The sequence below is a fragment of the Conger conger genome, chromosome 5 (assembly GCF_963514075.1).
Source record: "Conger conger chromosome 5, fConCon1.1, whole genome shotgun sequence".
In the NCBI taxonomy this organism is placed as follows: Eukaryota; Metazoa; Chordata; class Actinopteri; order Anguilliformes; family Congridae; genus Conger; species Conger conger.
This window is the reverse complement of record NC_083764.1, coordinates 20,819,748-20,836,993: the sequence shown is the minus strand read 5'-3', so window position 1 is coordinate 20,836,993 and position 17,246 is coordinate 20,819,748. Positions and strand designations below refer to the sequence as shown.

The 17,246-nt window shown below is 41.0% G+C and overlaps 1 protein-coding gene across 4 annotated transcripts in view; it reads right to left on the bottom strand.

The window, feature by feature from the left end:
- LOC133128136 (ryanodine receptor 3-like) overlaps positions 1-16,997 on the bottom strand; it is a 97,773-nt gene extending 80,776 nt beyond the window's left edge. For all 4 annotated transcript variants that reach the window (XM_061241441.1, XM_061241443.1, XM_061241442.1 and 1 more), the window contains exons 1-2: positions 16,875-16,997; positions 1,232-1,351 (exon numbers count right to left, since the gene is read on the bottom strand). In XM_061241441.1, the coding sequence (XP_061097425.1) occupies positions 1,232-1,351; positions 16,875-16,922 (168 nt within the window). In that variant the 5' untranslated portion in view covers positions 16,923-16,997. The remainder of the gene's footprint in view (positions 1-1,231; positions 1,352-16,874) is intronic.
- Between the last annotated feature and the right edge of the window lie 249 nt (positions 16,998-17,246).

Sequence of the window (17,246 nt, the reverse complement as noted above, 5' to 3'; positions counted from 1 at the left end):
GGCACATTCTGGGCCAAAGGCTCTGTCAACACCTAGGTCCCAGAAAACCCTACAGACAGCACATGGCGGAGGGCACACCCCTGCTTTCTGCACCATGCTAAGATGACTGACACAGCCAAAATAAGTTTCACCACAGAAATCAACACACATCACATGGTACATGGCAAGATGTTTTTTACATCTTTGTTTTTGATTGACATCCATGTGACTGTTTTCGAGCTGTCATTGCTGGTAAACCAATTTGAATCCACTCAGACCTAACGGCCTGGATCTGGTTCAGATTTTCAGGACAATTAATTGGGTTTGAGCAGGGCCGAGTAGAGCTGAATTGCCAATTGCCATTTTTTGAAACAATAAAACATACAGTAGGTTCATTCATTCAGGTGTTTACTCCTCTTCATGTTTAGTTACTCCTTGTCATGAAAGACGGGCTTCAACAACAAGAAAGTGAGAATTCTACGTACTGCAGTACATAATGAGAAAAACATTTTTACTTTTAAATCTCTCCTTAATACAACAGTTACGTACTTCTACATTCAGCCAACAGTAACTAACTCTTGTTCTAATATCCCTGCAGTTAATTAGAGGTAAATGGTTTGCATAAAGGGTTTGGATAAAGCGCCTTTATCCAAAGCGAGGTACAATTGATGCTTCTCATTCACCCATTCATGCACACACACACACACACACACACACACACACACACACATACACACACACACACACACACACACACACACACACTAATGGCGATTGGTTGCCATGCAAGGCACCAACCAGCTCGTCAGGAGCATTTGGGGGTTCGGTGTTTTGCTCAAGGACACTTTGACACAGCCCAGGCAGGGGATCGAACCGGAAACCCTCGGACTGCCAGACAACTGCTTTTACCACCTGAGCCAATGTCGCCCAGAGAGGCAAGAACAGTGTAAACTGTGTAAAAAATGTCTAAAATTAACTGTGGAGGGGAATATACTGCACCATACATTAACACCATGTGTAATATCTCTGAGACAATTATTGTCTGGTTATAAATGGCTCCAGCAGCATTTAAAATCAGCTTTTTTCTTGTTCTTACTTGTTTTGCTTGTTTGGTGTCAGAGAGTTTAACACATGAAAACGGGGGGTACTCGCCATTGTAAACTTAGCAGTAAACCTAAGCCACAGCCCCAGCTCTGAGTGATTCAACCTGCCGCTCTCCAGTGAAGAGCAAGCTCTGACAGACTTTGCTTACCTTTGCTTCTGAGGTGGGCTCCAGGAAACACAATCGATCGCCGAGTCCCTCGGCTGACAGGCAGAACTTGCGGTGCTCCTTCTGGATGCTGGCAACACACTGCAGCACCACTTCATCGTCCTGTCACGGGACAGCAATGGGTTAAGCAGTCAGTGCCATGCTTTTACATTACATTACATTAATGGCATTTTGCAGACGTTCTTATCCAGAGCGACATACAGTTGATTAGACTAAGCAGGAGACATTCCTCCCCTAGAGCAATGCAGGGTTAAGGGCCTTGCTCAAGGGTCCAACGGCTGTGCAGATCTTATTGGGGCTACACCGGGAATCGAACCACCGACCTTGTGAGTCCCAGTCATGGACCTTAACCACTACGCTTCAGGCCGCCTGCTTTGACTCGCTACATTAACAGGCTTGCTTCTCACTAGACCATTCTCTACACCACTCTTAGTATCACAGCTTGTTTTTACAGTGTAAATAACTCTGTACTAGAGACATTATCGACTCCATGGTTTTACAGTAATGAGGCATTAATGAATAATGAAACTCCCATATGGCCATATGAAACGTGTTTAAGCCACAGCTAGCTGAGCTTATACTGCAAAGCAGGCTGGAGAATAGACACTTTACGGTAACATGGTGACATTACAAAAGCACCTGATAGTTCGTACTTAGAAACTTACATTTCCAATAGGCTAATCCTAATTTAGCACTCAGTGAAAAATACCTGCTATCTTTTTTTTTTACTAGTATAATACTAGTATAAACTTTTCATCTTTATTTCCCACAAATGTGTAGTGAACTAATCTGCATCAACCACATATCTAAATATAACATTCCAGCCCATGGAGGGTTAGATTGAATTTGTCATCAGATTAAAAATACACTGCAGAAGGTCAAGTGTACTAGGCTATTGCACCGTGTCTCAGTAAAGGTGACTGAAATCTCCCAGCAAGGAGAAACATAACTGTAAACATAAAGGAGTTTTCAATGACCTCAACTCTCTTCATTTGCTTGTTCTGTGTATTATACAGCACTCTTGTGTATAACAAAATATGTGGACTACATCAGTAAGCAAACCCATGTTAAATTATTACTGACTCAATAACAGCAAGCTGAAATATAGTACTTTAAGTCTTCCCTCCATTTTGTGTAAGAGGGATTTCTTCAGCACTACCACATTCAGCAGTGACTTGACATTTCACAGAGAGGTGCTTTGTCCTCTGTCAAATCGTTTTACTTGTTGAAAGGGATACTCCAACTTTTTGAGAAATGTGCTTTTTCATCTGTGAGATGAGGAAAAAACAGTCAGAGATATAGGCCAAACCTTAGGCTTACCAAAATCAAGAAAGAGAGCACTGGTGAGCTTGGGAACTGCAAAGGGTCTGGTAGGCCAAGGAAGACAATGGCCGCAGATGGCCGCAGAATTCTCAACATAATGAAGAAAAACCAAAACACCTGTCCGACACATCAGAAACACTATTTAAGAGGCAGGCGTGGATGTGACAATGACAGTCCCAAACAGAATAAACTAGTTAGCTGCAAAAACAGGAAGGCAAGTTTGCAGTCTGATAGGAGCCTGCAGAGTTGTGGAAAAAAGGTCTTGTGGACAGATGAGACCAAGATTCACTGATGTGAAAAAAAGCAAAGTGTTGAGGCCTAAAGGAACTGAGCCAAAGCACCCATCTGTGAAACATGGTGGTGAGGGTTTGACGGTGTGGGTATGTATGGTTGCCACAGATGCTGGCTCACTTGTCTGTATTGATGACAGCTGATAGCAGCAGCAGATTGAAATATGAACTTTACAGAACCATCCTATTCAATCAAATGCTCAAGTTCAATCAAATGCCTCTAAACTCTGTGGACGGTGCTTCGTCCTTCAATACAACAGTACTGCCAGTATTAAACTGTTTTTCTAAACTAAAAACTAGAAAATTCTTCATTGATGAAGTCATTCACCAGATCTGAATCCAATTACACATGCATTCCATACTGTATGCTGAAGATAAAACTTAAGGCAACTCTTCCCAGAAACAAACAGGAGCTGAAGATGGTTGCAGTTCAGGCCAGGTAGAGCATAATCACAGAAGATACTCAGCACCTAGTGTCTATGGGTCAAAGACTTCAGGCAGTCATTGCATACAAAGGTGATGTGACAAAGTACTAAATTACTGATTCATTTATTTTGCATATGTTTCAAACACGTAGTGCCCTGACATGGGAGGGCTATGTCTAAAACCTATGTCTAAATTTCTGCATGGTGAAATCAAAGTGTACAAAAATAGTCTAATAATAAATGTTGAGAAATTGTAGAGTACAGAGCCAAATCAAGAAAAAAATATGTCTTTGTCCCAAACATTACGGAGCTCACTGTAGTTATGTTATGAAGCACTGAATTGCACACATTGTACTAGTGTAATGTAATCCTCAGGAAGATGTGTGAATTCTTCATGAAGGTCTGATGAAGATGCACTGTGTGAAAGTCAGACCATAACTTCAGAAGCTGTGAAGATCCGACTCGGAATTTAATTTAAATCTGACCAAGATTTAATTGTGGAATTCAGTAATGAAATTAAGCTGGTGGCCTCTAAACATCTCAAACATATCACCACTTCATAATTAAGTAAAGCCACTCCTTACACCTGTTGATGACTCAAATGTTGCACAACTGGACAGTGTGTGTGCATGCATGCGGGCATGTGTGCGTGAATGTGTTTGTTGGTCTATGCATGAGCACGTTCCATATGTGTGTCCAATTAAAGGAAGATACATTTTTCAAAATACCTTTTTGGAGAGGTGGAACCTTGAAAATCCACCCCTTTAAGTCCACAATATTCCCTGTGTCACATGGGATTTTTTTTCATCTTCTTGAGTCTGTGCCAAGGAATGTGGTGAATCTGAGGCAAAGTGATCCACAGGAGGGACATCTGCTCAACAGCTAAAGGCCGTATCACAGTCTATCTATAGAGCCTTGGGGGTGGGGTTCTGGTGGGTATCCATTATGACTGCTCCTTCCTAGGGGTGGAACTCTGTGCCAGATCAACTCAGCTCCAATGGAACCACCAACATGGACTCCCCACTCCACTCTAAACAGCCTAGCCCCCCCTCACCCTTCAGTGAGGCCCTGCTCCTCCTCTGCCTCTCTCCTCCGTTCTCTCCCCCCTCGATAAAATGCAGCCTCGCGCATGAAATACAGGCTTCCCCTACTTATTCCCCAACTGACCGCGTTCGTTAAAGACAAGAGCAGGTGCGCCGTTAGCCCAGCGCATCGCTAGCGGTAACCAGAGAGGACGTGATGTGCCACTGAGCCAAATTAACTGACAATTCACCCAGCGCTGCCACAGGCATGAACTCGAGAAAAGGTGAACATGCTAAATCCTACTTTCACACGTCTGGCTCGGCCACGGACCTTGAGAAGATGGGCAACACCAGAGGAATTGACAAATTCTGCAATATTTCCGGCTGTGCTCACACCTCCATGTCTGGTGTCAGAGTGGCTTGTGTGCAGCTTTTTTGTATGCATTTCTGGAAAGGTGCTAAGTGTTGTTTACCAACTATCAGGTCTGAGCTTTTGCTGCAGCTCAGAATATAAAAAAAGCATGGTATAAAGGTCGAGCTGAAAATGTGTACCCAGTCACAACAACACCATTTTTTACATTGTATTCCCTTGCCTCCCATTCCCTCACACCACATCCTACCAGCACAAAGTAATATAGCCTACGTGCATATCATAAAATATTCATCAAAATCATAATCAACCCAAGTAAGAAAAACCTATACCAGTATGTTTTTATTTCTGCATATTCATATTAAATATTACAGCTTTAAACCAGATGATCAATTCAGATTTCAGCGAGAAATCTTTGAAGTGCTTTTACTAGTGCTACTATTAGGGCTGAGATTGGTTTTAAATTGGGTGCCATAAGGAACCAAGGAATACAGGGATTGGAACACATATTAACCCTTTCCACTTTGCCCCCCTAGAAGAAGAATTTCCACCTATTTTGTACTAGTACTATACAAGTGTCAATATTTCAAAACTATTCACTACACACACACGGTTGAAGACTTAAATGAAAGAAGAGGCTTTTACCATTCAGAAATTTGAGACAGAACAAATGTACATACAGTGTAAACAAAAGATACATTAAAATGCAAAATAAATACAAAACAAACCCAGAACTACTATTTGTGCATATACTTGATGTCAACAAAAAGAATTAAATTTCCCAAAACTGCAACCAGATGTCCTCAAGTGTCTCCAAATCTCTCCAAATACAAAACATCAGCAGATATTTTGTCCAGACACATGAATGATCAACAAAGCATATTTTTCTATTAAAACAAATTTTTTGATACAATATAACCTTCACGTATATGAGAGTATGTTTTTAAAAAGGATGCCCACAGTGTCCTAAAAGCTCTCAAAAAGGGATTATTCACCATAGTGCTTTCTAAGCAACCTGCATCACATTTAAAATGGATCTTTATTTCAAAATTAGGTTAAACAGAGCCCCATTAACTCCATATCTATATCTAAGTCAAAATCCTGTAATTGTCTGTCACCACCTCATACAGCATGGGCGTGAGGTTGGATTTTATGATGCAAACGAACAAAACATAATTCTACATCTGGTGAAAGCCTTGTGTATTCTGAACATTATTGTCTGAGTCTGGGGCCACGGAGAGTGTGCGCGTGGTGTGGGAGAGGCTGGAGTTTTATCGCCTATTTTGTAAATAAGAGGCTGATAAGCATCTAAACTATTGCTGTCACTAGCGGAGAGTTTCTGGCGTCGCTATTTTGCTGTTTTATTACATTGCAGTTCATATTATCATAGAAATATGAAGGCAAAAATAATTTAGGATGTCGACTACTCAGGGGGTAGCATTTATAGGGTTAACAACAACAAAAAAATATGCAAAGTAAAAAGGGTCTTGGTTCATCACATATGGGGAGTAAGCCCAAACAAGTAATAAAATCTGTGGTTCATTGAAGAAAGTAGAAGACAGCACTGCAGGCATCATTTAGATACTGCTGTTAAATGCTTGATTTTGTTCAGAGAAGGCTATGAAATACAAAAAGCATAGTTTTCATGCTCCTCAAAAAACTGGGAGACTACTCCTGTTCTACAGTACAGTGTCACGCTCTGTATTCTCCTGTCACAGCTTTTTCGATCTCCTTGTGCATTTCATGTTTTGTCCCCAGCCGCTTTCTGTAGTCCTGTCATCTCATTATTCTTTTCAACTGAGTCTTTTTACCTGATTTCTGTTTCCACACCTGTTCATCATTGCTACCTCATTTGTCTGTGTATTTACACCTGCCCTTTTCCTCCTATCAGTTGCCAGATTTTAATGTGCTTCCACCATTCCTTCCAGCGGTTTATCTGTCTGATTTACCTGTGTACCGACATGTTTCATTTGTCCCAACCATTTCCTTCTGCTTGTTTTGGAACCGCTATTATCAGACTTGGATTGGACTTTCGTTTTTCACCCTTTGGATTTCGTTTTGTGCTTCTGCCAGATCTGATTGCCTACTTATGTACGACCATTTACCTGTGACCCCTACTACGTCTTAGACTATCTCTGCTGTGTCGTGACTCTATTAACGACCACAAACTACCTGTGATATTCCTGTCTGCTCGTATCTGACCATTGCCTGCCTGACCTGCTATTTATTGAATAAAGACACTTTGTCAAATTACTCCCTGTTCACAATTGGTTCCTGTGTTCTGAGCCCTGACAGTACCACATGTATGGATGGGGGCATTGTAATCTTGACAGATAAGCCTCATCATCTTGAAAGACAAGCCTCACTGTAGCAAAGGAATGCCTTAGACATAAATACCAATACCCACTCCAGCAGAAGTTCAGCCCTGTTTTTTGCTTTTGATTTCAAAAAGAGGAAGAGGTAGCATGGCACAGTATGGGTACCTTGACCCAAGCCCTTTTGGTAAGCTGACAAAAATAGTGCACTCAAAATCAGAGTTCCCTTGGGGCTGAATAGCCTGGAACCAAGCAGGTTTGAGTTTTAATTCATCATTCAGGTCAGGTTTTGATGCTGGCAGTATATGCCTCAGGTCTCCAGATGTTAATAGTCCAGTGACCCAAGGTTCCAAGTGCTCTCACTTTGCAAACTGCGCTGCTCCACTGCTTCTCTCATCACCCTTCAACATGTGCTTCATTGAAGACATGCATAACAAAATATTTTGAATAAAACCATGGTTGGTTAAAACAATATTGCAAACTCACTGTGTTAACTTGCATTCTGAGATGCAGCAGGTAATAATTGTGTGCATGGTTGTGTGTATTACTGGGTTGGCTTTTTGCCTCTGCAAGCGCGAGGTGATATTCTGTAATAAAACCAGGAAGATGGAAAATTGCTTTCTATTCCAGTAAACTCAACATTTTAAAGGTGGAAATCTTGATTGCCTTTTGAGAAAAAATAAACGAAACCCTGACTCTAAAGAAGAAATGTTTGGTAATAGCATAGTGCAGACTGCACTCAGAAAGGCCGATATCTTAGAACAGTTTGAAAAGAAACATATTTCTGACTAACAAATTGAAAAGCACTTCAAAAACCTAGCCTTGAACGTACGTTTTATTTCCCAGTGTACAAATCTGGTAAAACTGGGAACCTATTCAACATCCACTTCGGTTCAGGTCATTATCAAAGGGTGTTATTTAATCCAAACCATACATATTGCTAAGTTTCACCTATATAGAGCCAGTAAAATAAAAAGTTAACCAACAATACAGGACATAACGGACATAATTCACAATATCGTATGTGGCCTGGATAGAATGTTTCCTGACTTTTCAACATAGTTGTCTTCTCTTTAATGACTATTGAACCATACAAAACCCAAGAGACCCTCAGAAATGTCATGAACCAGACTCTAGAATGCATCACCCAAGCCTCACTGAAGTATTACATTTGAGTATCTCCTTTTCCAAGAGCTGGTACTGCTTGCATTTGTTAGGATACAGGTGGCATTTATTTAGAAAGACATAGGTTTTGAATTGATTGATTTAAAATAATACGGTGAAGTGAAATAATATGATGTTTCGTTAGCTGTTTCAGTGGAGATGATATGTCATTCAGCGATATGAAGGCATATGTTGGCACATTTTTCATGCATATTAATAGCATATTAATCTAAGATTCTTCCATGAATTCTGTCAGAATATCTGTTCCTGCAATTCTATATAGAAAGTGATATCCCTTTCAGAAATACTCTCCCTGCTCGGCAATACATCAGTTTGTGAGTAATATGTCCTGGAAATGTGAATAGCAAGCTTTTCAAATGGTGGTAATGGTGGTGCATTCTCAGAAATAAAGTGACATTGGAAGACATTTTCAAGCTCTTCAAGGATAAAATTTCCCAAACATACCCTGAATGTACAGTAATGTTCTCTTTGGGTACAAATGAGTACATTTTCCAAGCAAAAAAGGGTATAAATTAATTTTATATTGCTGGCTAGGGGTACAAATTTATGTGCCTATATAGGGTACCGCCCCAGCATCTGTATCTTTTTTGGCACTTTACGTACCTTTATTTCTGTGATTGTGCTTGCTCAGACTGAGGCAGGTTTCATGCCAACATCATATCCTAAAGCCCAGACTGAATCCTCATTGCTCTAGATGCGGCTAGGAATCCCACAGGTTTGTGCACGTTATATTAAAGTGTTGTCCGGGGAGGGAGGATTTCAGCCTATAGGATAACCCTCGCCTCATGCTTCTCCAATGACAGTCCTGCATCAGGGGTCCTGTATCAGTCATCTACCTGCAGATGTCTGACGTCCTCCAGCATGGTTGTTGCACTACCTGCAGTATCTATTTTGGCTGTTTGCTGTGTGGACCTAAGTAGTTGGTTGATTGTGCATGTAGCAAGAGACTCATTCCTCTCACGCGCCCAAATGAATGTATTGTATTTCCAGTCAGCTAAAGATGAAATCACCCCCATTTTTATTTTGACCCTGTGGGTTGTGTATCGAGTGTTGTCACAGTAACCTGCTACGAGGCCTTAGCTTTACCCCACCTGATTGTGCTAACTAGCTAACTAGCCAAGCTACACCCACTACACGCAAATTTGGAAGATGCAAGATACTGCTAGATTTCTCCCTCATGAACTGGAGTGGAGGACACTGTCATGTGGAGACAAGCCTACACAATGCTATCTTTCTTTGCATATTCATTTTTTACTGCAAAGCAAATTAAGCTGGACTGTTGCTTAACACTTTAATTATTTGCGAGATGCTAACATGTATGTTGCATCATGTACATTACTGCGGTGAAAACAAATCAGTGCTTGAGAGCTCAAATGAAACGCTGTTTGACAGGTAGCAGAAACACTCATAAAATCTGCAGGCTCATTTCACCAGCTTCCTCTGACATATGGATGAGGAATCATGTCCTATGAGAAGACATGACATGAGAAGATATATTTACAGGAGGTAAACAATTGAGCTTTCAGATTTCAGACAAGATAGATCTCTTGAATATGAATGACACATCTTGGTAAACATGGCTTGTAAAATTATTCTGCAGCACAGGAAAACACTTCTCAATATTCAATATCTATTCTCAATATTTTCTTTGAAATTTAAATCTGAATGCATGCTCTAGACTCTAGAGCAATTCAATCAATCCATAAATTGTTATCACAATACGTTCTATGGTATGAAAACTGTCGAATGAGGTACAATTGCTTGTCGCTGGGGCGTTACCCTACAGGTACATAAAATTGTACCCCTAAGCAATATATCATTACTTTGTTCCTTCATTTGCACCCAAAGAGAGCATTACTGTACTTTCAGGGTAAATCTTTTTTTTTTTTTATCCTCGAAGAACAAAAATTTATCTCCGCTGTCACTACTTCTGAGAGTGTAGGGATCTATACTCAAAATATGTACCAAGGGACCAAGTTGAACACTGGTGATACTCATAGTAACTTATATACTCCATCCATCCATCCATTATCTTAACCCGCTTATCCTAAACAGGGTCGCAGGGGGGCTGGAGCCTATCCCAGCATACATTGGGCGAAAGGCAGGAATACACCCTGGACAGGTCGCCAGTCCATCACAGGGCACACACACCATTCACTCACACCTATGGGCAATTTAGACTCTCCAATCAGTCTAACCTGCATGTCTTTGGACTGTGGGAGGAAACCGGAGTACCCAGAGGAAACACACGCAGACACGGGGAGAACATGCGAACTCCGCACAGAGAGGCCCCGGCCGACGGGGATTCGAACCCAGGACCTACTTGCTGTGAGGCGGCAGTGCTACCCACTGCACCATCCGTGCCGCCAACTTGTATACTGTATCACTTGTATAAGTCAAAATATCACAACTCTATTCTTGTGAAGCCATTAGTGGATGCAGATTCATGACAGCGACTTTACTTAAGATGTGCAGTACATCACATTAAACTGTTTTTTTTTACATTGATTTTGGATGAAGCTGCCCATTAGATCACAGTAAAATACATGTTTCTTATCGGGACATAAAACAGTGATGAATTTCCTGGTGGATCAACAGTGACTGGTCAAAAAAATGTAGCTCGGACAGTTCACTTAAGAGATTGAGTTTATTAAGTCACTAAGGGCAGAAACTGGCACAGAACCCAGTCAGAAATATGGCACTTAAAAACAGGGTTCCTTACCCCTGCTGTAAAGGAATAATAGGACGAATAGGTCACAGTCAGCAGCTATCAGGGCATTCTTGGTGTGATTGATGGGCCTTTGTGGCAACCATTTCAGACTCCCATGTCACATGTGGGGGTCAAGGTAGGTCATAAAATGCATGCATAGAATTACATCCTGGATATTCCGAGTCTGTCTCAAGTAAACATGGGGCACTGTCCTCAATTCAACAAAGGGAAACAGACTGTTGGGTGAGGAAATATCAAGAGGGATCGAACATAAACATCTCTCTTTCTTTCTTTCTCTCTCTTTCCTCTCTCTCACACACACACACACACACACACACACGCACACACACACATGCACACACAGACAATTGACATTGTTCTGCCAGGGGTGTGCTAAATTTGGACAGGCTACAGGGATGGGGTTACTTGGGTGACCTCTATAGTTGCTCATCCTGAGTCCCGGCTATACACCAGGTGCTAGGCGGTGTGTGGCCAATGAGACTTATATCACAACAGGAAACTGATTTATAGTAGACGATAGGAGCAGAAGAGGATTTCAGAGCCCCTCCATTTTGATGCTGCCAAAGAAGCGAGATCTAGTCAAAGATTGCTAGATGTGGATTTAGATATGATAAGTGATGATAAGCTTCAGTCATCCCATCTGACAGAGAGAGTCCATGAGGGAGGGCTTAGCCCCTCTCTGGTATCGTCTGATGCTTGGGAGTCCTGACCCAAGGATTCCCCTGCATTAACACCTCTGAGGCTAACACCCCTTTAAGTGCTGGTCCACTCCACCGAATGAATACGTCTATGTGTTCATCTCATCCACCATTAACACCTCTCTCAGGTTCTCCCTCTCCCTCAACACCACACTTCCTCCTACTCTGTTCTCTCTTTCCTCCACTCTATCTCCATTTCTCTCCTTCACTGACTCTCTCTCTCTCTCTCTCTCTCTCTCTCTCTCTCTCACACACACATGGTCTGGATGGTGTCTCTTATGGTCAGATCATCTCAGAGTTTGGCACTCTACCAAAGCCCATGTCTTGTTTACAGTGCGATCAGAGATGCAGAGCCCTAAATCAGACTCCTACCAGGGAACAATAAACAGACAGACCAATTACAGGGAGGAATCTGAGCAGCTCGTCATTCAGTTGCACCACAACAGCATTGATGGTGAAGTCACTGTGAAGGACTTTCACTGTTTCATGCACCAAGTTAGTGAACAAGGCCAAAGGACACAGGGGGCTCATTAAAGGCTTGTAATCCACTGCCAACCAGACAGTCAGTCTGCTGATTTAGGGTGTCCTCTGTGTACACACCTTTAAAATTCTACATTAATTATTTAATGCATTGAGGTCAGCATTCTCATGTGAATAATGAATAACATTGCCATGTCTCCAAAATTATGATTTGAATGACTATGTTGATGCCGATGCATGTCTGCCCCACTAGGTAAACTTTAAATACATGCTATGGGGACACAATTTGATATGTAGTTAAAAATCTTGGATATAAAGATCAAGGTCATACCTTTATCCTGCAGCCTGACATATGACCTGTCAGTAGACTTAAACTGATGTCTTTTCCAAAAGGGGAGAAAAGCTTTTCTGAAACTTTTCTCCATCTCCCAAAAGTAGTGGTAGTAATCTGTCAAGTCGTTGTGGCACAAGTGATAACATTAATCCTTCATATTTCCACACAAAAAGAGAGTGTGGTACAGTTTGCACTTTAGTGGCAGTCACAGTATGGGGGAAAGTGATCAATGTTTGCTTCCTTATCCTCTTGTTACCTTGGACGTCTCTCACATTGCTCACTCAAGGAAAATCATTTTATTGACCTATATTATGCTTGGGGACAATAGAAATTTCAGTATTCAACATCTTTTAATAACCAATTAACCTTTTTGTCATATTGATACTGTATGATTTTTCCAATTTTCTAATTTGATGGGATTAAATAGTAAACATGCAATAAAAATGCTATGCCAAGTCGTGTACCAACTTTGCATACAAATGTGTTGCATTAAGTTATTTTGACCCTCAAATGTAAGATACAACAATTATTGTTTTCTCAGATTTCTTTGTGGATGATTCTGGTGGCACTTTCCCATACAGGTGCCAAACTTTCACTTACTGTACCTTAGGCTCTAAAAAGAGATGTTTATCACAGAGTTATGGATAAAGGGTCTATCTATTGCAATAATTTTGTTTTTATTTGAACTGTTGGGCTCGATTTGACCCCAAACATAAAAGCGGTCATAAAATCTTAACATAATATGAGGGTTAAAGACACAGTATAGCAGAGTCACTGGCTTTTCTTGCACATTTCTGTAACACTGGTAAAAAGCCAACTTTACCCAAGAGGAGCAAATTCAAAATGTACTGACAACAGGAGAGTGGGGCTCATTTTAGACAAAGTGATGAGGCAACCTCAAACACAGGCCTGAAGAACCAGTGCCATCAGCACAGAGAAGGCTTTGGCTCGATGCTGGGCTGTGCCCAAACTCATATGGCTTTACTCTGTAGTCCATACTGTGCTGTGGGCTCACTGTGCATTCACCCTGTGATGCATTCACCCTGTGATGCACAGAACCCAACCCTGCAGTTTCCAAGGAGGAGCTGTAAGCCTCTATTTAATGGCTAAAATGCAATTTCATGCTCCTACTCTGGCCGATGTAAGTCTGCATTGGTTGAGGCTAGGGGAGAAATAAGTGTTTGTGTGTCTGTGTGTATGTGTGTGGAGTAAGCATTGGCTTTTCAAAAGCTAATTTTAAACCCTGGGTTCATTCTCTGGAATGCAGAAGACGTAAAAACAACACAAACTACAAGTTACCCTGCCACCCCCTACTACTCTGCTAATGTATCTAAAACCCTTTCAGGCCCCATTTTAAAACTGGAGTCTGTACTGGTACCAATAAACCAACGAACAAAAAATACAAACTAAACGTTTTATCATAATCATTTATGTGTGGAAATAGAACATGCTCATTTGATTACACCTACAGTACACATTACAGCTAGTCACATTATAAAAACTTTACGCAACAGTCATTCATGTGCCATGCTATTGACTAAATGTTTCCATTTCCATTCCTTGACATCAAATTTTTTATTTATGCTTACAGAAGCATAGACAAATGTATGACGCAGAAAAATTGAGACCACACATTCTCCCCCCATGTAATTGCTTCTGTCACCAAAAATCTTTGCAACCATAGTAACAGTTTTTTGAAACAGTCTGTGAAAAACTGTCCAGTGAAATCCATGACTTCCATCTCTAGAAAGACTAGACTCGACTAGACGATCACCCCTCAATCCCTGATGGCTAACATGGAGGATAAAGGATCACACCGATTGAGAAACTCAAATTGTTTTCATAAACACAATATAATTATAAGTATAATTCTCACTTCCCGAAAACATTAAGGCCCATCTCTTCCCCTATCCCTCCCTCACAAGACAACATTGAGAAGAGAGGAAAGGCTTCGCTGACTGCCAGTGTTGCTGCTTTTACATGGTGACAAGTCACTCAGAGTTCGCTCAGAGGTCTTAGGATCAAATGACAGACCAGACAGTTTCCATATTAGCATGCTGATTAATGCCATCACTGTACAAGCAATCCTTGCAATAACAGGGAATTTATACCTGGAGGGGAATGATATATATATATATGTCTTGGATTAAATGTTGATTATTGCTGATAAAGATGTTTAGATCTAACACAGACAAGGAAATCACACACTATTTGTAGTTACTTACAATTTCACAGCTGCCTTTTGCCAGGCATACACCAGAACATATTATATTACACAAATTCTGGCTTGTGTGGACCATTCCAGGCATGCTTACATAGATTGATGAATAAATAAATAATAATGTATTCAGTTTTAACGGTACAATAGGTAATTTTGGACTTCTAACGGTCAAGAGAGGAATAGCAGCAACAAACACCTTCAAACCACAACACTGTTTATCCCTCCCCCTTCTCTGTAAACTCTCTGACGTTGAAACACCATTGGCTGAGGCAATTAGCACCAATTTTCAACCAATGAGCTTGAATTATTGTACAGTTATACAATGTTTCGGTACAGTGTCAGGCCATCAACTGTATATTTTGAAACCCGAATTTAAGGACTATAAACACAGGCAGACAGTGAGCCTTTTTCAATGATAGGAAGGAATTTACAATGGTCTTGTAACAATGTTTTAACACAAAAATTACCTATTGTACCTTTAATACATCACCAATTTACAGCTGAAGAAAAGGACTGCTGCTGTAAATTATCATAATAAATGAATGTTTCACCGTTACATCTTGTCAAGACAGCTGCATTTTGGTGGCCTTTTCGTAATATTGCTGCATCTTCACTATAATCCAACAACACACGTCACGTGTTTTGGCTGCCACCTTTATTTTTATAATATATCATAATAAAATCTAACCTATTTGAGCTGCTTTTGCTGAAACATGGACAAATTTGTTGGGGTTGAATTGTTCTGTCCTTCATATCGCCAGCACTGGGGATATGTATCAACCTTTGGTTCCATGAGCCCTCCGCTACCTCTGATTTTCAATTATTTGATAGTTATTATTATTTCATAATTATTTACCACAGTGAAATATATCCCCAAATGTCTTTCAAATCGGTACTGACGTCCAGATATGTGAATGCTAAAACGAAATATAAAATATTAATTAATCCTTCCCATTGTGGCACGTGGGTTAAATAGATCTGGGGAAGCCCCTAGATATTGCTGTTGTCATCACATAACTGGAATGGCACACTGGCAGTCCACCATGCGATTTATGGAGACGCGCGGCAAGGCATGTTAACTATGGTGCGATCTGTCACGGGCAGTCCCTCGGCAGCTCACGTTGCTGTCGTTTTCCCATTTTATTATAACCTTTAAGTGGGTAGGTGTGACTACTTCAAAACACGTTTACACGTTTATTAACTCGTAACCATGCACATACAGTGTAACCGTACACTGTAAAATCCACCCCGGATATGTTTACTGAATACATCTGAATATCTAGCAGTTTAAAAATAAAAAACAGGTGCTGTCCATGGTGCTACATTGCTGCGTATGAAAAGACCGCAGAGCCAAATTATGAGCCATTACATAGGAGCCGTGGATCACCGTTATAATAAACAAGGTCGTTTACAGGTGTGCCCTTTTCAATATGTTCATGGCTAACCAGCTGTGATGCTTCTTCACACCACTGCCTACATCGGCGTGTATCGTTTACAAAGATAACTGCCATGCCCCACCACATCTTTGTAACTAATCTCAAACCACGAAAATAGTCAAACCACAAGAATAGAAACCAGGAAGAGACAGTGTGAACATAAGTTACAAAAGTCACAGTTGTCTGTGCTTCTGTGTTACATATGCATCATGTAAACCGGCTTTACTGAAACTACAGCCTGCTAAACTCCGATTACGACTGCTTTCTGTTCGTGGCAGCAAAAGCGGAATTATTACACCTGCCCTTGCACCTGAGCGAAGCGTGTTTTCCCTTTCAGTCCCAATAAACGCGGACAGGCGCGTTGCTTGGGAAGCACTAGAGAGCATACACGACTAAGTTCAGGCTAAGTTTTTTTATAGTCAGTTCCTGCACTCATACTGTAGGCAATGCGCGTATTCAGGACTGTAAAGCACGGCGCAATATTCTCACAGAACAGCAGTATACGATGCAGTAATTGCGGTACAAATGTAAAATGCAAAGCAAAAGCGAAACAAATGTGTAGACAGTTAACAACATTTCAGAACAATATTCCAACAAATGATTAATCACCTTAAATGAGGTATTCAAACACAACTGACTGATGCTGCATCATGCATTGTACTAAAAAGGCACAGTCACGAAAAGGATTGCTGAAACGACGCTGTATAGGACTCTGTACACACAAGACAGCTGCCGACAGTATGAACGCTTAACACATTTCCTTATTAAAATTGCAGAGAAGAAGATAATACTTACAGTTCTTAAGAACTGAATTTCATCTTCCCCTTCTCCGCCTTCTGCCATAGCTGTTGAGGAGTCTGCTTAGACTCTGACAGCTACAGTACTACCGCGCTGCCGCGATCCTCTCCTCTATCGATATTAGCATAGGACTAATACACAACCATATAGGGGAGACCAGGCAAACCCACTGCTACGCGGCAGACTGTCACTCACCGGTGATCTCTACCGATACAATAAACAGCGTCCTCAGGGCAATCCACTTACAGTTGATTTGTTCAGTTCGTGGAGAAGATTACTATATCAAACTTCGGCAACTTAGACAAAAAAGAGGGTATGTATTCCTTCCTTGCAACATGTATAGTGTATTCTAAGTGTGAACAGCATACC